Source organism: Oncorhynchus mykiss, chromosome 7 (assembly GCF_013265735.2).
Source record: "Oncorhynchus mykiss isolate Arlee chromosome 7, USDA_OmykA_1.1, whole genome shotgun sequence".
Lineage (NCBI taxonomy): Eukaryota > Metazoa > Chordata > Actinopteri > Salmoniformes > Salmonidae > Oncorhynchus > Oncorhynchus mykiss.
In genome coordinates, this window is record NC_048571.1 from 7,295,015 (window position 1) to 7,317,002 (window position 21,988).

Sequence of the window (21,988 nt, forward strand, 5' to 3'; positions counted from 1 at the left end):
GGCTGAGTTTAACCCAGAGGTCCTAGCAAAGTAGGCCATTGCCAAAGTTTTGAGTGACCTCATGTCGGGGTGGAGTAGCCTTGGCAGTACAGTAAACATTCATACAAGTCACTCAGAGATTTGAGTGCGTTTGGCCAGGATGCATCCCAAATTACACCCTGTACAGCGCACTACTTTTGACCCGAGCCCTATGGGACAGGTCAGAAGAAGTGCACTACATAGGGAATAGGGTGCCATCGGGGATGTAAGTCAATGTCTCTTGAACAATACACAAATGACATCAAGCAGCACATGGCACTGAGACTGAACTCCATACAAAGCAAGGATAAGAGCCATTACAAATGAACAACTAACCACTTTAATGGAGTCTTAAAAACCAATGCACAACAAAAGAAACAAAAAACATAAAGCAACGCCATTACGAAAGGGAGACTTATCACCCTCCGACAACAAATATCCAATCGCACAAAAACAACAACTGTGTTATTCGGGAAAATGCATGTCTTTCCTGTAGCATTGTCATTTCTAGTTCAAGGTACAGTACATTGTACAAGGCCTCTATCAATCCCTCCATAGGCTAGTATCTCCAATAGTCTCTATGGTAGAAGCAGTACAGTACTTGCGGATCAGATCAGTCTTCCATAATGACAGCACTGCTGACTGACAAAGAGTTTCAGCGTTTTGTTAGATTTTTCCTTGTGATTAAAAAAGCTATAGCAGGGGGGCGGGTTTTAGCATTAGGGGGCGGGGTTTAGAGTTAGGGGGCAGGGACTCAGAGCAGGCTTAGTAGTCAGAGCTGATTCAATTTCTGATCACAGGTCAGTTTCATCATGCAGCGTTTGTTTTTACCCATAAGCCCCGCACGCTCTCAGGAGATACACATCTCGGGGGGCTGTGGTGTACTGGGCTTGGCTACCGGTGAAGTTGCCGGTACCAGCCCCGGTGGCCCCTTGTCGGCCTTCTCTGGGCCTGCTGGGGGCCCCAACGGGGGCTGGTTGCTTCTGGCGGCGGCTACAGTCTTCTTGAAGAGACGCATGCTGAGTTGGAAGAGCTCACTGTCCACCACAGGAACACTGGGGTACATCTGCTTGGCCAGGCCCTGGAGAGAGAAAGAGTTAGCTTACTATACAGCGATAGGCAGTGTGTGTCAAAATATTGCATATATCTACATATTTCCAGTCCATTCCTCCATATATACTACAGTAGAGGGCCATCTTAGTCAATTGGTATATGGTCTAGAATAGTCTATGGTTCTGGGTACAAGTACATTTTCATGGAGCACTCACCTTTTCGTTCTTGAGGAGCTGCCGTCTGATGGCCATGTCCCTGCGGGCACAGAGGGCCTTACAGCAGGGGCCCAGGTTCCTCAGCAGACCTGCCCTCTCTATCTTCCTGTTCAGAGCTGCCTTGTTCAGAGCACCCAGGTCGTGCTCAAACAGCTTGTCAGCATCTGGAGGAATGGACGGAGAGCTGGGTTAGACTCACTGCATGTTTCCAGTGATGAATGGAAGCAACATACAAACGATGCTTTTATTGCCGCTGCTTAGTGCTTTATCATATGCTAGCACTACACTGACTGCTTAGAGGGCTTTATGATATGCTAGCACCACACTGACTGCTTAGAGGGCTTTATGATATGCTAGCACCACACTGACTGCTTAGAGGGCTTTATGATATGCTAGCACCACACTGACTGCTTAGAGGGCTTTATGATATGCTAGCACCACACTGACTGCTTAGAGGGCTTTATGATATGCTAGCACCACACTGACTGCTTAGAGGGCTTTATGATATGCTAGCACCACACTGACTGCTTGGGGGGCTTTATCATATGCTAGCACCACACTGACTGCTTAGAGGGCTTTATGATATGCTAGCACCACACTGACTGCTTAGTGCTTTATGATATGCTAGCACCACACTGACTGCTTAGTGCTTTATGATATGCTAGCACCACACTGACTGCTTAGAGGGCTTTATGATATGCTAGCACCACACTGACTGCTTAGTGCTTTATGATATGCTAGCACCACACTGACTGCTTAGAGGGCTTTATGATATGCTAGCACCACACTGACTGCTTAGAGGGCTTTATGATATGCTAGCACCACACTGACTGCTTAGAGGGCTTTATGATATGCTAGCACCACACTGACTGCTTGGGGGGCTTTATCATATGCTAGCACCACACTGACTGCTTAGAGGGCTTTATGATATGCTAGCACCACACTGACTGCTTAGAGGGCTTTATGATATGCTAGCACCACACTGACTGCTTAGAGGGCTTTATGATATGCTAGCACCACACTGACTGCTTAGAGGGCTTTATGATATGCTAGCACCACACTGACTGCTTAGAGGGCTTTATGATATGCTAGCACCACACTGACTGCTTGGGGGGCTTTATCATATGCTAGCACCACACTGACTGCTTGGGGGGCTTTATGATATGCTAGCACCACACTGACTGCTTGGGGGGCTTTATGATATGCTAGCACCACACTGACTGCTTGGGGGGCTTTATGATATGCTAGCACCACACTGACTGCTTGGGGGGCTTTATGATATGCTAGCACCACACTGACTGCTTGGGGGCTTTATGATATGCTAGCACCACACTGACTGCTTAGAGGGCTTTATGATATGCTAGCACCACACTGACTGCTTAGTGCTTTATGATATGCTAGCACCACACTGACTGCTTAGTGCTTTATGATATGCTAGCACCACACTGACTGCTTAGAGGGCTTTATGATATGCTAGCACCACACTGACTGCTTAGTGCTTTATGATATGCTAGCACCACACTGACTGCTTAGAGGGCTTTATGATATGCTAGCACCACACTGACTGCTTAGAGGGCTTTATGATATGCTAGCACCACACTGACTGCTTAGAGGGCTTTATGATATGCTAGCACCACACTGACTGCTTGGGGGGCTTTATCATATGCTAGCACCACACTGACTGCTTAGAGGGCTTTATGATATGCTAGCACCACACTGACTGCTTAGAGGGCTTTATGATATGCTAGCACCACACTGACTGCTTAGAGGGCTTTATGATATGCTAGCACCACACTGACTGCTTAGAGGGCTTTATGATATGCTAGCACCACACTGACTGCTTAGAGGGCTTTATGATATGCTAGCACCACACTGACTGCTTGGGGGGCTTTATCATATGCTAGCACCACACTGACTGCTTGGGGGGCTTTATCATATGCTAGCACCACACTGACTGCTTGGGGGGCTTTATGATATGCTAGCACCACACTGACTGCTTGGGGGGCTTTATGATATGCTAGCACCACACTGACTGCTTGGGGGGCTTTATGATATGCTAGCACCACACTGACTGCTTGGGGGCTTTATGATATGCTAGCACCACACTGACTGCTTAGAGGGCTTTATGATATGCTAGCACCACACTGACTGCTTAGTGCTTTATGATATGCTAGCACCACACTGACTGCTTAGAGGGCTTTATGATATGCTAGCACCACACTGACTGCTTAGTGCTTTATGATATGCTAGCACCACACTGACTGCTTAGAGGGCTTTATGATATGCTAGCACCACACTGACTGCTTGGGGGGCTTTATGATATGCTAGCACCACACTGACTGCTTAGTGCTTTATGATATGCTAGCACCACACTGACTGCTTGTGGGGCTTTATGATATGCTAGCACCACACTGACTGCTTAGTGCTTTATGATATGCTAGCACCACACTGACTGCTTGGGGGGCTTTATGATATGCTAGCACCACACTGACTGCTTGGGGGCTTTATGATATGCTAGCACCACACTGACTGCTTGGGGGGCTTTATGATATGCTAGCACCACACTGACTGCTTGGGGGGCTTTATCATATGCTAGCACCACACTGACTGAGCCACGCTCTAAGTATGCATACTTCCATTAACAGTCTGTGTCTTGTAAAGTAGACAGAGTACAGTATGTAATAGTACTAATATAATCCAGTAGGAGTACAGTATGTAATAGTACTAATATAATCCAGTAGGAGTACAGTATGTAATAGTACTAATATAATCCAGTAGGAGTACAGTATGTAATAGTACTAATATAATCCAGTAGGAGTACAGTATGTAATAGTACTAATATAATCCAGTAGGAGTACAGTATGTAATAGTACTAATATAATCCAGTAGGAGTACAGTATGTAATAGTACTAATATAATCCAGTAGGAGAAAGACGGAGTACAGTATGTAATAGTACTAATATCTCCTCCAATCACCTTTAGGGTCGTCCAGCTCCTTTTTGCAGACCTCCCTGACTCTCTCCAGGAGCTCGGGCCCAGCCAGCCGCTTGGAGACGCCCGCCCTGAGGAGCACTGCCCCTGGGGTGAACCGGAGCAGAGCTGCCCCTGCCGCCCGGGGCTCCTGCTTCTGCTTGGGCATCAGGCTGGACCAGTCCACATCAATCACATCCAGGGGACCTGTAGGAACACAGCACATATGAAGGACTTAGACCACAATAACCAAACAATTTAGTTCACAATAATAAAAAAACACAACAGTTTGTCTTTTACCAGTGTCCAACTGCAGACTAGACAGGGTTGCCAGGTGTGTGATATTGGGCTAGTTTTGAGCTGGTTTGGAGGAGCCATTGGACCAGAATTTCTCATGACCTGGCAACCCCGCTGGCAAACAATAAGGACTGTGTAGCCCTGTTCTCAGCCAGAAGGACTGTGTAGCCCTGTTCTCAGCCAGAAGGACTGTGTAGCCCTGTTCTCAGCCAGAAGGACTGTGTAGTCCTGTTCTCAGCCAGAAGGACTGTGTAGCCCTGTTCTCAGCCAGAAGGACTGTGTAGTCCTGTTCTCAGCCAGAAGGACTGTGTAGCCCTGTTCTCAGCCAGAAGGACTGTGTAGTCCTGTTCTCAGCCAGAAGGACTGTGTAGTCCTGTTCTCAGCCAGAAGGACTGTGTAGCCCTGTTCTCAGCCAGAAGGACTGTGTAGTCCTGTTCTCAGCCAGAAGGACTGTGTAGCCCTGTTCTCAGCCAGAAGGACTGTGTAGTCCTGTTCTCAGCCAGAAGGACTGTGTAGTCCTGTTCTCAGCCAGAAGGACTGTGTAGTCCTGTTCTCAGTATTGTACCTGGCGTCTTCTCTTCTTCCTGCCCATCCTCTCTCTTCTGGGCGCTGTCCGCCAAGATCTCATCCAACTCGTCATCACTGATTGGCTCGTACTCCTCCCCGCCAGACACCACCGACACAGCGTCATCCGCCTTCGCGTCATCTTCGTCTGAGGACAAACAAATAAACTCACTCAATAACCTGCTACCATATCAACACAAACATAGGAAACAGATCTGGGACAAGGCTGTTGTTGCCAGCTCCCATGGTCACTGTCACACCAACTGTTCTGGGATCAGGCTAGTAGTTTGTGATTATAGATGATCCTTACCGTCAATGCTGTCCTGTTTCTCTGCTTCCTGTATCTGTCCTCCCACAGGGTGATGGCTGTTGCCTGCTTTGTCCTGGTCCATGCCGCCGTGTCCCAAGGCTTCGTGGGGGAGCAGGAGAGAGAACTCAGCCCTGTCCGGCCCCCTGATATCTGGTCTCATGTGATCTGGCCTTATGTCCGGTCTGATATCTGGCCCCCCTCTCATATCCCCTCGAATGTCTCCCCTAATATCAGGTCTCATATCACCTCGGATGTCTCCCCTAATATCAGGTCTCATGTCCCCTCGAATGTCTCCCCTAATATCAGGTCTCATGTCCCCTCGAATGTCTCCCCTCATATCCCCTCGAATGTCTCCCCTAATATCAGGTCTCATGTCTCCCCTCATATCAGGTCTCATGTCCCCTCGAATGTCTCCCCTCATATCGGGTCTCATATCCCCTCGAATATCTCCCCTAATATCGGGTCTCATGTCTCCCCTCATATCAGGTCTCATATCCCCTCGAATGTCTCCCCTAATATCAGGTCTCATGTCTCCCCTCATATCAGGTCTCATGTCCCCTCGAATGTCTCCCCTCATATCAGGTCTCATATCTCCTCGAATGTCTCCTCTCATGTCTCCTCTCATATCCCCTCGAATGTCTCCCCTCATATCAGGTCTCATATCTCCTCGCATGTCCCCTCTTAAATCGGGTCTGTCTCCCCTCATATCTGGTCTGTCTCCCCTCATATCTGGTCTGTCTCCCCTCATATCTGGTCTGTCTCCCCTCATGTCCATCCTGTTCTTGGGGTCCCCATGTGGCGGCAGGTCCATCAGCAGCATCCTCTCCCGCTCCCGGTCGTTGCCATGGTCACCACCGCGGCCAATGCCCCTGTTGCCACCACGCTCCCTTTCCCGCTCTCGTTCGTGCTGCTGCAGGAGACCCTCGGGCAGAAGCCGCTCTCTCTCACCCCGCATGTCACGGAGATCACGCTCTCTCATTTGCTCTCTGTTGCCTCCACGCATGAGGAGGGGTTCACGGCCTCTCCCACCCCACTCCCGTGGCCCCTCGGGCTCCCAGTCTCTCTGCTGCCCCTGCTGCTGGAGAGGAGGTAGTGGCCCCGGAGGCCCCTGTTGCTGTCGGAGGTCCTTGCGCTCACGCTCCCTCTCAAACTGTTCCCGCTCCCTCTCTCTCTCCCTCTCACGCTCTCTGCCGTCGTAGGACCCGGCCCGCGACTGCACCTGCCGCTCTGACTCAGGAGAGCTACGTCTGGAGCTGTGGCTGCGAGAGTCCTGCCGGTCTGGGAAGGAAAACCAACAGAAATGTAATATAAGAGATAATAATATCAATCAAATCAAACTAGTAAAGGAGCTCACTGTTTTCTCAACAAAACCTGTTAATAGTATGTGTCTGGCGTACCTGAGGAGGTGCTGCGACTGGGCTCTCCTCTCCTCAGCTGGTCGATGCGTGACTTCCGCTCCTCTCCCCTCACCACTGGAGGCTCTGTGAGCACTGGCCCCCTCTCTCTCTCACCACGCTCCCTCTCTCTTTCCCTGTCTCGCTCCCTTTCTCGCTCCCTTTCTCGTTCCCTTTCTCGTTCCCGGTCTCGGGAGTTGGCCCCCTGGAGCTGGTGTCCTCTCCTGGGTCGCCCTGGTCCTTGGCCCTGCTGAGGGTCCTCTCTGTGGGCTGACTCGTTGGAGGGAGAACGGAGACGTCTGGATGAGGCCCTGCTCTGGTTGCTTCCCATACTGCTGCTCCTCTTCTGCTCCGGAGGAGGCTTCCTCAGCAGGGGCTGGGACATGAGGGGCTGGGGAGGCAGGGTCTGGAGTAACATGGGAGGGTCCTGGGACAGCAGAGGGGCGATGGGCAGGGGAACAGGCCTCTCCAACCTCTCCTTGCCCCCCCTCGGACCTCCTCTCCTGGGAAGAGCTTCGGTCGGAGTCCTCTCAGTGGGGACTGTGGGGGGTGCCTTAACGGGCGCCGATCCACCACCGCGCTCCAGCACATCCTCGTCAGACCAGTCGCTGAAGTTGGCGTCCATTTTGACGGGCTGTGGCAAGGGCTCTGCAACTGAATGTGGCATGGCCCTCTGGGATAGCAGAGCCTCCTTTGGCGCGGGCGGGGGCGTCCGGGGACCCCTCTTGTTCCTCTTGCCCGGGGGAAGATGGGAGGAGCCTGGTTCCTCCTCCGACGCATCCGACTCAGCGCCACGGGATCGTTTCCTCTTCTTGTCCAGCGCCTTCTTCTTAGGCGCTTTGCGGGGGGAGAGGAGAGGGGGTGGGGGGGCGTCCGAGAGGGCCATGGAGGAGGGGGGCTCTGGGTTGGTGAACCTCTCTGGAGCTCCTGAAACACCTCCTGCCACAGCCTCCTCCTTCCTCCCCTTCTTCAGGCCTTTCTTCTGGGACTTAGTCTTCTTCTTGCCCTCCTCATGACCTGACGGGACTGGAGTATCTCTGTCCTCAGTGACCAGGGCCACGGGAGGCGGGGGAGGGGTGGGCTCCCGACCGTCCCTCTCTTTACCCCTCCTAGAGTCCGAGCCGGAGGCCGAGACAGGGGTACTGCTATCTGAGGGGTGCTCCCCCCGTCTCTCTCCTCCTCTGCCTGCTCCTCCTCTGTCTCCGCGGGCGTCGGCCTCCTCGTTCCGGCGGCTCCTCCCCTCCCTCTTGTCCCCGCCTCCACGGCGCTCCTCGTCCTTCCAGCGGCTGGGCTTGGCGTCCTCCGCTACAGAGGTGCTGGGGGGGGAACGCAGGAGGGGGTCCTGGGGCGGGAGTACCACCTGACTCAACAGCCGGTGTTTCTCAACACCTGAACACACACCAAGAAGCCGAGGGATTCTGTTAGCACCAAGGTTTATCAACATCATGGAAATGTCAACAAAGGTCAAAGAAACAAAACACCTTGTTATCTTAAAGGGTGCCTTGGCTCGGTCTCAAAGATCTCTGATCGCCTTCTAATAACAACCAAACCCCAGCTGTTACTTCTATGTCAGCACGTTGAGTTCCAGTCTGTCTGTATGAAATGTGCTCAAACATTAAAAGGTGTTATCACCATTACTGAGTGTGCCCTGGGCTCACGTGGAGGGATATTGAAGTGATCAGGCCAAGGCACCCTTTGGGGAGGTGTTAATCCATACGGGACTAGTTTCCTCCAGACAGAACCAGTGCTGTTTGTTTTTCCCATTAAAGAGTGTCCCTACTGTCAAGCACTGGAGGAGGAGGACACACTGGTACTGTGACGGGGAGGATGGTGATTGGGCCAGAGCCAGAGGTGGGGCGGACCTTGGGCTGACCTCCACCAATCAAACGCTCACTTTTCTCCTCAGGGCTGTTGTATTCCTCGCCGTCTCCTGGGGTGGCGTCCCTTGCTCGCTTGGGAGAGGGGCGAGTCGGGCTGGGTGTGGTCTCTACCCTGTGCCTCTTCCGGCTGCAGATGACACAAACAGAGAAGAGGGGTTAGAGGTCAGCTGGGTTGTGTTAAGTTGGAAAGAAACAGACGGAAACTAACCACAACTAAGGTAAAACAATGGAGTGATTCTAGTTAAGTGTCATGGGTTAGTGGTTACCAGGGTTGGGTCTGGAATTGAAATGGAACTGACCCCAACCCTGGTGGTTACTACTGATACTTGCCTGGTCTTGCGGTCTTCATGCGAGTCTCGGACAGAGCGGTCGTCCCTTGGTTCATCCCTAGTCCGTTCCCGTCGCTCATCCCTTCCTTTCTCACGCTCCTCCCATTCCCGCTGCCTCTCCCTCTCTCTTTGCTCTCGCTCCCTCTCCCGCTCTCGTTCCCTCTCCCGCTCTCTCTCCTTCCTCTCCCTATCTCGCTCCTCCCTCTCCCGCTCCCTCTCTTCCCTCTCCCGTTCCCTCTCTCGCTCCTTTTCCCTCTCTTTCTCCTTTTCCCTCTCCCTTTCCTTTTCCCTCTCTCGCTCCCGTTCTCGCTCCCTCTCCCGAACCCTCTCCCGCTCTGCCTCCCTCTCCTTCTCCTTCTCTCTTTCTCTCTCCTTCTCTCTTTCCCGTTCCCTCTCTCGCTCCCTCTCTCGGGCCCTGTCCTCTCGCCTGTCCCCTCCTTTTTCCTCTCCTCTGCGTTCATCCCTCCCTCTGGTCTCCTCCCTGTCCGGCTCTTCTCCTCTGGCTGGGTGCCGACCAGGAGAGGAAGCTCTTTGCTCTGTTAGAAACAGAGGAAACAGCCAGTCAGTCACAACATCCAACACCAAGGGTTCATTCTGAATGAATGTTTCAGAAAGCATTAGAGGAGAGGGCCTGAGGGACCTGGATCTTCTTCTCCCGTACGAGGAAGAGACAGGATGCTTTACGAAGGCTTTGTGTTACATATAACTGTGTTTCTTGTTGTCCTTGCCTCTTGTAGCATCAGCTGTGTCCTTTGTCAGTTGCCCTGTCTAGCTGTGTCCTTTCTGTCTATGTCTCGTTTCTATTTGAAATCACTCACTACAGAACATTGAGATTGTTTTTCAATGATAAGCGTATTACAAATGGTATTTTATTTAACGTGTATTATAGATGAAATGTATTTTTTCTCCTCACCTCTCTCCCTGTTCTCTCTGCGGTCACCACGGTCGGTGTGACCACCTCTACGGTCGTAGGATGAGTCTCTCCCAGTCGCCTGCTCCCCTCCTCTCCTGTCTCCGTCATAACGGTCACGCTCCGCTCCTCCTCTGTCGACACCTCCTCTTTCGGCGCCTCCTCCTCTCTCTGCGCCTCCTCTCTCCGCCCCGCGGTCGGTGCTCCTCTCCGCACTCTTCTCACGGAAGCCTCCGCCGCTACGTGACTCCCAGCCGTCATGACCACCGCTCTCCTGCTGGGAGCCTCGGGCGTTCCGGGTGGAGCCTGAGGAAACTGAGGCAGGAAGGACAGAGTTAAGAGTGTGCTGAAACAGACACAGAGGGGATTGGATTATCTGGCCTGGGATGCCCCGGTGGGAGGAGTTCGCACCAGGTGAACAGTGACTGTATTCGTTTTGGAAGCGGGCGGCCTCCCAGGCACGAGCCAGGTGCCCCCCTCTGGGCTGACGGCGAAACAGGTACAAAACAAAAGTGACGTAGGTTATGAACGTGGAGTAATGAGTAGGAACCAGAGGCTTTTCTCACGTGAAAAAGTGACGTAGGTTATGAACGTGGAGTAATGAGTAGGAACCAGAGGCTTTTCTCACGTGAAAAAGTGACGTAGGTTATGAACGTGGAGTAATGAGTAGGAACCAGAGGCTTTTCTCACGTGAAAAAGTGACGTAGGTTATGAACGTGGAGTAATGAGTAGGAACCAGAGGCTTTTCTCACGTGGAAAAGTTACGTAGGTTATGAACGTGGAGTAATGAGTAGGAACCAGAGGCTTTTCTCACGTGAAAAAGTGACGTAGGTTATGAACGTGGAGTAATGAGTAGGAACCAGAGGCTTTTCTCACGTGAAAAAGTGATTGCTTTTGATATGAACGCTTTATCTGCCTTCCCAATGAAAACTCGTTTGATCAATAATAGATGTTTCTGGGTGATGCTCCATGCTGCTTTGTTGACAACATGGCCGAGCAGCACAGATTACTGTTCCATTTGAGAAGGGAGCTCCTCCCTCAGCCATAGACTGGTGCACCGCAGTTCATCTTGATCAAATTCCCTCACTTCCACAAACACAACAGCAACAAACACATTAACAACTGTTACTCCAACTGGCCATTAGTAGGTTTTGCTGGTCATAAGATGTGTGATGTCATGTGTGACCTCACCTTTGTCAGATGCGTCAGCCTCGCGGCCCCTACCCCTGCCAGGTCTCTCAGCTCTACTCTCTGTCCTCGTCTCCCCCTTCCCTTCAGTCCTCCCTCCTTCCTCTCGCCCGTGGCCCCTCCCATAGCCCCTCCCCTCCTCCGGGACAGCCTCCTCCTTCCTGTCCGTCTTCTCCCTCTCTCCTCTCTCCCGCTCCCTCTCTTTCTCCTTTTCTCGCTCCCTCTCCCGTTCTCGGTCCCTGTACTCCAGAGGGTCTCGTCCGGAGCGTGTTGACGTGGTCTCTGTGGTTCTGGGTTCCCGGGTCGAGTCCTTGGTGTCCCGGTCTCTATCCCTGGTGGGGTCCCTGGAGGTACTGGTGGAGTCTCCTCGTCGGTCGCTGCGCCCGTCACCCCGGCGGTCTCGCCCCTCTTTTGTCTCCCGGTCCTCACGGGCGGCATCACGAGAAGAGCTCGTCTCTGCCGCCTCGTAGTCCCGGTCCTCACGGCTACCGTCTTTCTCTCGCTTCCCGCGGCTCTCTGCATGGACGAGACAAAAACACAGGTCTGTGTCATTACAGCGTCCAGTCAAACGACACAATGTAGACACTGTTTTCATGTAAACAAACAGCAACATATAGAAAACCAGTAGTTTATTTAAAGGGAGGTGACCACATATAGAAAACCAGTAGTTTATTTAAAGGTGGTGACCACATATAGAAAACCAGTAGTTTATTTAAAGGTGGTGACCACATATAGAAAACCAGTAGTTTATTTAAAGGTGGTGACCACATATAGAAAACCAGTAGTTTATTTAAAGGTGGTGACCACATATAGAAAACCAGTAGTTTATTTAAAGGTGGTGACCACATATAGAAAACCAGTAGTTTATTTAAAGGTGGTGACCACATATAGAAAACCAGTAGTTTATTTAAAGGTGGTGACCACATATAGAAAACCAGTAGTTTATTTAAAGGTGGTGACCACATATAGAAAACCAGTAGTTTATTTAAAGGTGGTGACCACATATAGAAAACCAGTAGTTTATTTAGAGGTGGTGACCACATATAGAAAACCAGTAGTTTATTTAAAAGGAGGTGACCACATATAGAAAATGGTCTGTGTTTTATGTTAATGAGTTGCTGTACCGTCTCGACGCTCGTGTCGGTGCTCCTGGGCAGGTGGGCTCCTCCCCCTCTCACTGCGTCCTCTCTCACGCCCCCGAGAGTGGTTTCGTCCTCCGGGGCTAGTCCTCCTCTGAGGAGAGGAGGTGTCCCGGGAGGCTGCAGGGGAGCGGGAGGAACACCTCTGGCCAGGAGGTGAGGAGGCGGCTGGGGGCTCGCGGTTGTAGGTGGGGGATGCCGAGCGGCGCCGGCGAGGGGAAGAAGAGTGTCTCTGGGCTGAGGAGCCAGAGTGGGAGGAGGGGGAGTGGTGGCGGGGCGGGGTGGGGGTGCGCTTGTGGCGGGGAGGGGGAGACCTGGAAGACCAGGAGAGGACGAGGGGTTATGGTTATTCAGGGAAAGTGACCGTCTTGCTAGTCTGTCTACCATCTACACCAACTCATGAGAATCCTGCTAATAACATGACTGAAAATGCTAGTGTTAGGATAGATGGCATGTTTAGACCATCGTCTCAGGTTCAGGTACTGCTGGATATTTCTCCATTTCTGCAAGCCGATGTTTATACTGTCATCTTACTGCTTCCGGCATGACAATGATGTTGTTATCTTCTTAGTGTCTAACAGGCTACTGACCTGTGAGGTGGGGAGGCAGGCGCAAGGGTCTTCTGGGAGGCTACTTTTGGGGAGGTGGACTTGTTCTTCCTGGCTGACGGGGACGCCTCTCGGTCTCTGGAAAGAGAGGACACGCTGCCGGAACGTTCCTCAGACATCACAGACCGCTTGGCCTTGTGGGAGCTGTCTGACCGGTCTCTGCAAGCGCCAAGAGAAACTAAAAGTGAGTCCCTTTTCATAGTATATTCAACAACAGTGCTAACAGACTTGTTTAAACGCCTGTTGTTTTCAGTGGGTCTTGTTATATGCCTATTCAACGAGGCTGCTAGATCCCTCTACAGCTTGGAGTGGAGCTGGACAAAGCATGGCAGTCAACCTCTTTACCTGCGTTTCTCCTTCTTCTCCTTGTGTTTCTCCACATCTCTCCCTCTCTCCTTTCCCTCCTTGGGCGGCTTCTCCTCACACTTCTCCTTGTTCTTGTGCTTCCCCTTGTGCTTCTTCCCCCCGGCTGCCATGACAGGGTTCACCAGCGGAAGCACCGGAGGAGGGGGGCTGGGGGTGCGGGGACCTTTCTTCTTCCCGTGGCCCCCCTTGGAAGATCTGGCCGTGGCGGATGCAGAGGACGACACAGAGGTCTTCTTCTCCTTCTTCCTAGAACCGGAAGCTTTAGGTCCTTTAGTGTGTTTGGGGGATCCACTGGACTTCCTGGAGGAGGGGGAACCTCTAGAGCTGGAACGTTCCGGGGATGTCTGGAATTACAACGTGGAATAAAGGCAGAATTGGTTAGCACGGACACTGAAAGGAGAGAAGTCTAAACCAGATATGAGTGTTGATATGGATGGCTCCTGAATGACAATAAGGTTAGGTAGGTATCTCTTATTACCTTGGATATGATAGTGGTCCTAGTTTTGGTGGTCGGCTCCTAGCGAGAGATTGTAAGTGTATAAGGTTATAAAACAGATCAACCTCAGTCTTAAATCATGCAGGGCTCTATGAACTATAGTAGATATAGCTACAGTCGATACATGCATACCGGTACCTCTTTCTTGATAACAATCTCCTCTCTTTTCTCCATATTCTCCTGCTCCAACTTCATGAGCTCCCGCTGGATCTTCTGTCTCTTCATCTCTAGGGATAATTCGTAGTCGTAGTCACCGTTATCCGAGTCTGAAAGACAAATACAACAGCACATCACTTAAGGTTAGAATATGCAAATATACAAACAGCTTTTCCCAATAGAGTGAAAAACGGTTCGACATTCATTAGTTCTCCTTTCATATGTTAATAAGGGCACGTGCTTTCTTTTCGTTGTGCCTATTGAACACGGCACTACTTTCAAACCTCACCTTCGCGGTTGGCTTCCCACTCGGTGGTCTCTTCTTCGCTGGCAGGGCTTCTCTCTTTAGTGATTTTTATATCTTCCTTCTCCCTGTGGCGGCCTCGGGACGAGTCTCGCTGCTGCAGAACACAGACAGGTTTACATGGAAGACTCCCATACATGTTGGTCTAATATCTAACTAGTAAAATGGTGGTTCACTATGTCCTAAAGAACAAAAGAAAACCGGACATGAAAGCGAGGTGTGTGTGGAGAGTAACTCACTCTGGCTGTGGGGGACGTAGGCTCCTCTGGGTCTCTCTTTGTAGCATCTGATTCAACATCCTGCCTCTTATTCTTCATCCTCTCTCGCAGATCGCCAGTTGGTCTCTCCGCTGACCTGTTTACACACAAACATATGGTAATCTCCGGCATTGGTTCAGCATAAGACAACTGCTTATCAAAGCTTATCAAATACAATAAGAAACAGCCATGGGAGAATGTTTGGACCGTCTGACTGTGTTGCCCACTTGGATAAAATATCTATTTTTCAGTTGCCTGCATACACGGGTCACAGGCAATTCTCCAAGGCCATCTAACCTGCTAAAAGATCCACTAAATCCTTTGCCTCGTGGCTGAGTTCCATGTGTGTAGCGACAAGTATTGCCGTAACTGCAATTCCCAGTCTTCAACCAATTTCTACAATTAGTCTGAAAGGAAGAAAGCAAGAAAGTGTCATTTAATGAAGCAGAAATAGGGTTTTGCTCTGATGAATCCAAAATTCAAAGATGTTCTTTCTCTACCTTCTCTGGACATGCATGTGTTGTATCTGTCAGTGGGTTAGATGCAGGTGTAGAGGTACACACCTCGACAGCATTACTACCAGTGCTGGGGCCAAGTCTTTCAAACACGCTGGGCCGGCGAGACGGGGTGGTGGTGGTCTGGCTACTGCTGCTGTCAGATATGGTTTTAGAATTCTCCACTGTTACCCTCCGCCTTATCTTGGACATTCTGCAGGGCTGCAATGGTAGAATAATATATTATAAACCTGCATTGGTATATACAGAAATCTGAATATGCACTTTACTGTAAACAACAAAACATTTCAACGTTGGTTTGTCAAACAACAAAAATCAGTAGCCTGGTTGACATTTCCATTTGAAACTAATGTAGCAAATTGATGCAAAGAAACATTGGGTATTTTGTGAATCTTTTTACACACTGGATCACACTGATCTGGGTTGTAATTATTTTTCCAAACAGTTGCAAAACGTTCAATTTTGCAACTAAAAATAGTTTTTAATTGTACAAATTCAGTTAGCTCTCTCCCCGTTTCGTTTGCTTCCGTTTAAGAAGTTTTGAAACAGAATCGGCTTTAATGAATACACCCCAACATCAACGTTAACGCTACCAATCAAGCCCCGATGATGAGTTAACATTAGCCTATTGATACTGACTAGTTACTAACACGTTAGTTAACTAATCATTTATGCATATTTTTTGGCCAGAGATCGTATCTGAAAATGCAGTTTGGTAGCTAGCTAGTTAACTAGCGAATGAAACGGGAACTATGGATATTTATGCTAACGTATTAGCATAAGCTAGCTATGCTCTCTGGGCCCGAGGCCTGTATAAGCCATCCCCATATTCTAAGATCCTGGAAAGCTAATGCACATTGCATTAAAAGAGTTGCCTCACCCAAAATATTAATTCGGTGTCGCATCTATTTTCGTAGGCAATGGGATTCGCTACCTCTTGAAATCACAAGTTGTATTCTTGCATTTCAATGGCAGGGGCTCCCCTATCCGCCTTCATGTTGGCAAAGGGTGCGTGTGTAATGATTGGGTGTGTTTTCGACCGTAGAGATCTAAAAGTGGAGCCGCAATATAATCTACACGCGCGGGGAACTATGGGATACTGGGTGTCTTCTATTTTCTTTACACGACTTTGAGCCTGCAAGTTTGGACAGAATGGACCTATTATCATATCCATGATTCTCCACAATTTGTGAGAGATTTTTTATTTGCTGTATTGAAAGTTAAAATAGTGCTAATTTGCTGAGAAATTGGTTTACTAGTCCTAGGAGAGTAGCCAACACGCATGCGCGTTTTGTTTCCTACGCTCCCTACCCCCTCGAGCCACCAGGGGCTAGTCGTTGGAGCGCAATGGCGGTGCACCGGGGACCTTCTTCGAAATGGCTCTTTTCCCGGGAGCAACTAGAAACAACGCCGTCCCGCCGCAGTGGAGTCGAATCTGATAGGGAACTTTCTTACCGACAGCAAGCCGCCAACCTCATTCAGGATATGGGCCAGAGACTCAACGTGTATCCTTTCTGAAAATGAGTCTTTCAGCCCGCTATGTGGCAGCTAGGCTAACTAGCCTCCAAAATGGTTGTGCCGTTTGTTAGCTTGGTACCTAGTAGCTAGCTAGCTTTCTTTGCAAGTAACTGAAACACAGCTAAATGTGTCCATTTAAAATACAAGTTGAATGTTTTACTTCGACTAACGTTATGTCTTGGTCGGATTACAAAATAGGATACTTAACGCAGTAACCGTAACCTTTGAGGTTGTTACGCTAGCTAGTTCTTCAGCTAACTTGATCGCTGCCATGCTAACCTCGTTCTGTTATGTGATCAGCTAACGGTAGCTATTATTTTGGCCTGCTAGACGTTCGCCTTAGCAGCTCTTATCGTCTACTGGATGTACGAGTAACTATTAGTTAATCATTTTTATGAACATATATAATATGGTTTGTTATCTCACGAGGTAGTTAGTTGTGACATCTTGGTCAGCTGTGTCTCATTATTGGAGTAACGTTAGTGAACCTGCGCTAACTAGCTGAGATGGGAACAAAGCTAGGTGGATTGTCACCCAACTACCGGTAAATGACATCAGCCAGCTATGATGTTAGAATAGTTTATGCATTGATTGCTGTATTACTGTTGTTTCCGCATATCACTTGGAACACCTTAACCCTTGTATTCAGCTCTCAACTCATCATCAACACTGCAATCGTTTACATGCATAGATTTTATATGATTCACTCTTTCACTAAGTTTCATAGGAATGTAAGTAATCTCAATTGTAACATTCATTTTTTTCATTTTCTGACTCGCTATCTAGCCTCTTCCTATATCTCTTTGTGCTGTCTTGCCAACTCTTATAGTCATTGTGCTTGGTGTGACAATGACTTGCAGCACAAACAGATCTGGGACAAGGCTAACTTCTATCTACAAGGGAGATCTGATGGATTTTCTTGTCATCTTGGGCAGTATACCAGGTTATTTGGAAATAGCCATTTAAGTGCTCTCTATAACGTTTAAACTATTTAATATAAGCTTTTCTATACATTTTAATATTTGTAGCTACTTTTTAAGTAAATACCTGCAGTCAACTTGTACGTTTGAGTCATTTAGCAGATGCTCTTATCCAGAGCGACTTACAGTAAGTAGTAAGCGCACACATTTTCATACTGGTCCCCTGTGGGAATCGAACCCACAACGTTGTAAGCTCCATGTTCTACCAGCTGAGCCACATTGTACTACCTACACTAGTTCCCTACCATAGTTCCCCCAGAACAGTTGAGCTAGTCACATGTTTTGTAAATGGCAAAACTGGGGAAAGTGGGAGCAGGTGAATCCAACTGTGTATTGACAGAGGTTGTGTTTTATGTTGAAAGTCAAGTGTGCTTTGCCTCAATAGAGTGATCGGGGATGTGCAACTATAGCTTTTCTTCACAGAAAATACAACACATTCGGCAGAAAATAAGCATAATTTTCATCTGATGACGACAGAATTGCAATGCTATTTGGCTGGCAGCCACACAAGTAGGCTAAATGAGCTTACAATTTTAAAAAGCTATGTATTTTTTGAGCGAAAACGATGCATGGCCATCATATTTCTGTTTTATCATAGAAAGAATGTAGCCAGTTAATCTGGCGTTTTACCAGAGAGAAGTAAGCTGGCTACATAGAGAATAGTGTCGTAGAAAAGTAACTACACATCAGAGAGCTGTCTGCTGATAATGTGTGAATTCTCATCAATCAAATCACATTTTATTGGTCACATATTTAGCAGATGTTATTGCGGGTGTAGTGAAATGCTTGTGTTCTTAGCTCCAACACTGCAGTAGTATCTAACAATTCACAACAATACACATGTAAAATTATGGAATTAAGAAATATATAAATATTAGGACGAGCAATGTCGTAGTGGTATTTGACTATGTGGACAACTACAAATACCTAGGTGTCTGGTTAGACTGTAAACTCTCCTTCCAGACTCACATTAAGCATCTAGGTGTCTGGTTAGACTGTAAACTCTCCTTCCAGACTCACATTAAGCATCTAGGTGTCTGGTTAGACTGTAAACTCTCCTTCCAGACTCACATTAAGCACCTAGGTGTCTGGTTAGACTGTAAACTCTCCTCCCAGACTCACATTAAGCATCTAGGTGTCTGGTTAGACTGTAAACTCTCCTTCCAGACTCACATTAAGCATCTCCAATCCAAAATTAAATCTAGAAGCGGCTTCCTATTTCGCAACAAAGCATCCTTCACTCATGCTGCCAAACACCCTCGTAAAACTGACCATCCTACCGATCCTCGACTTCGGCGATGTCATTTATAAAATTGCTTCCAAGACTGCATCCAATTTGTTGAGTAGAGTTCATCACAGTGCCATCTGTTTAGTCACCAAAGCCCCTTTATACTACCCACCACTGCGACCTGTACGCTCTCGTTGGTTGGCCCTCGCTTCATACTCGTCGCCAAACCCACTGGCTCCAGGTCATCTACAAGTCTCTGTTAGGTAAAGCCCCGCCTTATCTCAGCTCACTGATCACCATAGCAGCACCCGCCTGTAGCATGCTCTCCAGTAGGTATATCTCACTGGTCACCCCCAAAGCCAATTCCTCCTTTGGCCGCCTTTCCTTCCAGTTCTCTGCTGCCAATGACTGGAACGAACTGCAAAAATCACTGAAGCTGGAGACTCATATCTCCCTCACTAGCTTTAAGCACCAGCTGTCAGAGCAGCTCACAGATCACTGCACCTGTACATAGCCCATCTGTAAATAGCCCATACAACTACCTCATCCCCATACTGTATTTATTTATTTATCTTGCTCCTTTGCACCCCAGTATCTCTACTTGCACATTCATCTTCTGCACATCTACCATTCCAATGTTTAATTGCTATATTGTAATTACTTCACCACCATGGCCTATTCTTTGCCTTACCTCCCTTATCTTACCTCATTTACACTCACTGTATATTATTTATTTTGTTCTACTGTATTATTGACTCTATGTTTAGTTTATTCCATGTTTAACTCTGTTGTATGTGTCGAACTGCTGTGCTTTATCTTGGCCGGGTCGCAGTTGTAAATGAGAACTTCTCAACTAGCCTACCTGGTTAAATAAAAAAACAAATCCTTGTGTTTTCCTCTCCGTTCTGGGCCCGTCTGCTTCTCCCCTCCGTTCTGGGCCCGTCTGCTTCTCCCCTCCGTTCTGGGCCCGTCTGCTTCTCCCCTCCGTTCTGGGCCCGTCTGCTTCTCCCCTCCGTTCTGGGCCCGTCTGCTTCTCCCCTCCGTTCTGGGCCCGTCTGCTTCTCCCCTCCGTTCTGGGCCCGTCTGCTTCTCCCCTCCGTTCTGGGCCCGTCTGCTTCTCCCCTATCTTCTCAGAGCAGGCAGGCTCGTTGGCCTAGCGACTCCAGACTCCACACATGCATAGCGTGTACACATGCTGCTCCACAACCAGTATTGTTCAGTTGCACAATGTCTCTAACATTCCCTTGTAAATGTACAAACTTACCAAAAAATGACTTTACATAAAAAAAGTTACATTTTTTTATTTAACTAGGCAAGTCAGTTAAGAACAAACTCTTATTTACAATGACAGCCTAGGAACAGTGGGTTAACTGCCTGTTCAGGGGCAGAACGACAGATTTTTACCTTGTCAGCTCGGGGATTCGATCTTGCAACCTTTCGGTTACTAGTCCACCTCTCTAACCACAACCTTTCGGTTACTAGTCCACCTCTCTAACCACAACCTTTCGGTTACTAATCCACCTCTCTAACCACCAGTCCACCTGTCGCTCCGCAGTAGCCCCTTCCTGTATATGTATAACTTTGAGCTGGACTGCCTGTTTTTGAAGAAAACAACATGTTTTCGGCTCGATAGCATATTTAGCTAGCAGCCTCTCTATTACTTGTGCTCATTATGTTAGCATTCTGGTAATAGACTTCCAATAGGCGTTTTCAACCAGTTTTATGGCGCACCCTTGTGCATTAAGCCTGTAATACCGTAAATCCTGGGATGAGTGAAGGACGGTAGGACGATATGAAAACCTGGATACCGCCCAACCTTAATGTCTTTATTTCTACAGATCATCTCCCAAACAACCTTGTTCTTGGCTGCGAAGGTGGAGGAACAACCTAGGAAGCTTGAACATGTCATCAAAGTGGCCCACGCCTGCGTCAACCCCCAGGATGCACCACTAGACACCAAGAGTAATGTAAGTGAGGCCTCTGTACCTGGGTGTTGTGATGTGGATCTCTTGTCATGGTGATACTGAGAGAGAGACACATTACAAATATGAAATCTGTTGAACTTTAGGCATACCATCAGCAAGCTCAGGAGCTGGTGATACTAGAAACGATAGTACTGCAGACGCTAGGTAAGGATCTGTCTATAGGTGGATGATACATGGAAACTTCATGGGCTTGCATCCCAAAAGGCACCCTATGCTTTACACACAGTAAAATGCTTTTATTGTACAAGGGCACTACCTCAGTGGGCCCTGGTCTAAAGTAGTGCACTACCCCAGTGGGCCCTGGTCTAAAGTAGTGCACTACCCCAGTGGGCTCTGGTCTAAAGTAGTGCGCTATCCCAGTGGGCCCTGGTCTAAAGTAGTGCACTACCCCAGTGGGCCCTGGTCTAAAGTAGTGCACTACCCCAGTGGGCCCTGGTCTAAAGTAGTGCACTACCCCAGTGGGCCCTGGTCTAAAGTAGTGCGCTATCCCAGTGGGCTCTGGTCTAAAGTAGTGCGCTATCCCAGTGGGCCCTGGTCTAAAGTAGTGCGCTACCCCAGTGGGCCCTGGTCTAACGTAGTGCACTATAAAGGGAATGGGGTGCCATTTGGGACGTAGTCGTGGTAATTGTTGGTTCATTTGCATCTGGATGGCCAGTGGGCTTTGGAATGTCTAATCATGTTCCATTCCATTGTTTTCAGGTTTTGAAATAACAATTGAACATCCTCACACTGATGTTGTGAGATGTTCCCAGCTAGTGCGAGGTACAGCCTTCTTCCTGTGTCTTTCCATCTTATCACCTTCTCTCATCTTTGACACACACACACCCCGACACAGACACTTTTATTAAACCTCTCCTGTATGTAGTAACCAGTTCTAATAATGTTTTCATTTGATTTCATTCCAGTGCTTGTCTGAGATTCCGAGCTAACCTTTGACCCCTCTCTTCCTTCTATTACAGCAAGCAAGGATTTGGCACAGACTTCCTATTTCATGGCTACCAACAGGTTGTTATCCTGACCCCGCCCCCCCCACTATGTTGCACTGTGATGGCACACTATAGCTTCCTGTACTGGCAGGTCCCCCTTCCTGTGTCCAACGCCCTCTTTGCGCCAGGCAGGTTTCTGGTAAACCCCTAGGGGCGGTACCGGACAGCCAGCCAGGCTGCAGCAGTGCGGTGTATTGTACAAGGGCTCAGTGTTGGCACATAGGGGTTGAATGCACAATGTGAACGTGTTGGTGGTGCTGTAGACTGTCCTCACTGACCGTTTGGTTGCTACAGAGTGCATATGTCTCCTCCTTCCTAAAAC

At 48.9% G+C, this 21,988-nt stretch overlaps 2 protein-coding genes across 9 annotated transcripts; one reads left to right on the forward strand and one right to left on the reverse strand.

Moving 5' to 3' along the window:
* Positions 1–335: 335 nt before the first annotated feature.
* zc3h13 (zinc finger CCCH-type containing 13) lies at positions 336–16,009 on the reverse strand. Of its 8 annotated transcripts, none has more exons than XM_036982310.1 (20): positions 15,850–16,009; positions 15,018–15,170; positions 14,752–14,861; positions 14,437–14,551; positions 14,183–14,294; positions 13,870–14,003; positions 13,720–13,758; positions 13,221–13,585; positions 12,858–13,034; positions 12,253–12,581; positions 11,132–11,644; positions 9,944–10,255; positions 9,032–9,566; positions 8,602–8,828; positions 6,825–8,222; positions 5,428–6,705; positions 5,119–5,265; positions 4,263–4,463; positions 1,287–1,450; positions 336–1,099 (listed from the first exon to the last, which is right to left on the reverse strand). In XM_036982310.1, the coding sequence occupies exons 2-20, from the start codon at positions 15,159–15,161 to the stop codon at positions 869–871; spliced, it is 6,531 nt and encodes a 2,176-aa protein (XP_036838205.1). In that variant the 5' UTR covers positions 15,162–15,170; positions 15,850–16,009; the 3' UTR covers positions 336–868. The 8 variants fall into 8 exon arrangements, with proteins under 8 accessions (XP_036838205.1, XP_036838208.1, XP_036838203.1 ...); XM_036982313.1 differs by having other exon boundaries at positions 6,825–8,210; positions 8,716–8,828; positions 15,850–16,008; XM_036982308.1 differs by having other exon boundaries at positions 13,876–14,003; positions 14,955–15,170; positions 15,850–16,007.
* Positions 16,010–16,106: 97 nt separating this feature from the next.
* Positions 16,107–21,698, forward strand: LOC110528848 (cyclin-T2). Its single transcript, XM_036982319.1, has 6 exons — positions 16,107–16,474; positions 17,137–17,218; positions 20,534–20,662; positions 20,764–20,824; positions 21,380–21,442; positions 21,640–21,698. The coding sequence occupies exons 1-6, from the start codon at positions 16,317–16,319 to the stop codon at positions 21,696–21,698; spliced, it is 552 nt and encodes a 183-aa protein (XP_036838214.1). The 5' UTR covers positions 16,107–16,316.
* Positions 21,699–21,988: the final 290 nt, after the last annotated feature.

Excerpts from the sequence above, each read along its gene's own strand:
- zc3h13 (XM_036982306.1), bottom strand. The coding sequence starts at position 15,161 with ATGTCCAAGATAAGGCGGAGGGTAACAGTGGAGAATTCTAAAACCATA. Across the intron at positions 13,759-13,869 it reads TTATCAAGAAAGAGGTACCG|GAGCCGACCACCAAAACTAG; the intron begins GTATGCATGTAT and ends ATCTCTCGCTAG. Across the intron at positions 1,451-4,262 it reads GGAGCTGGACGACCCTAAAG|ATGCTGACAAGCTGTTTGAG; the intron begins GTGATTGGAGGA and ends CCATTCCTCCAG.
- LOC110528848 (XM_036982319.1), top strand. The coding sequence starts at position 16,317 with ATGGCGGTGCACCGGGGACCTTCTTCGAAATGGCTCTTTTCCCGGGAG. Across the intron at positions 17,219-20,533 it reads TCACTAAGTTTCATAGGAAT|ATCATCTCCCAAACAACCTT; the intron begins GTAAGTAATCTC and ends TTATTTCTACAG. Across the intron at positions 20,825-21,379 it reads GATAGTACTGCAGACGCTAG|GTTTTGAAATAACAATTGAA; the intron begins GTAAGGATCTGT and ends CATTGTTTTCAG.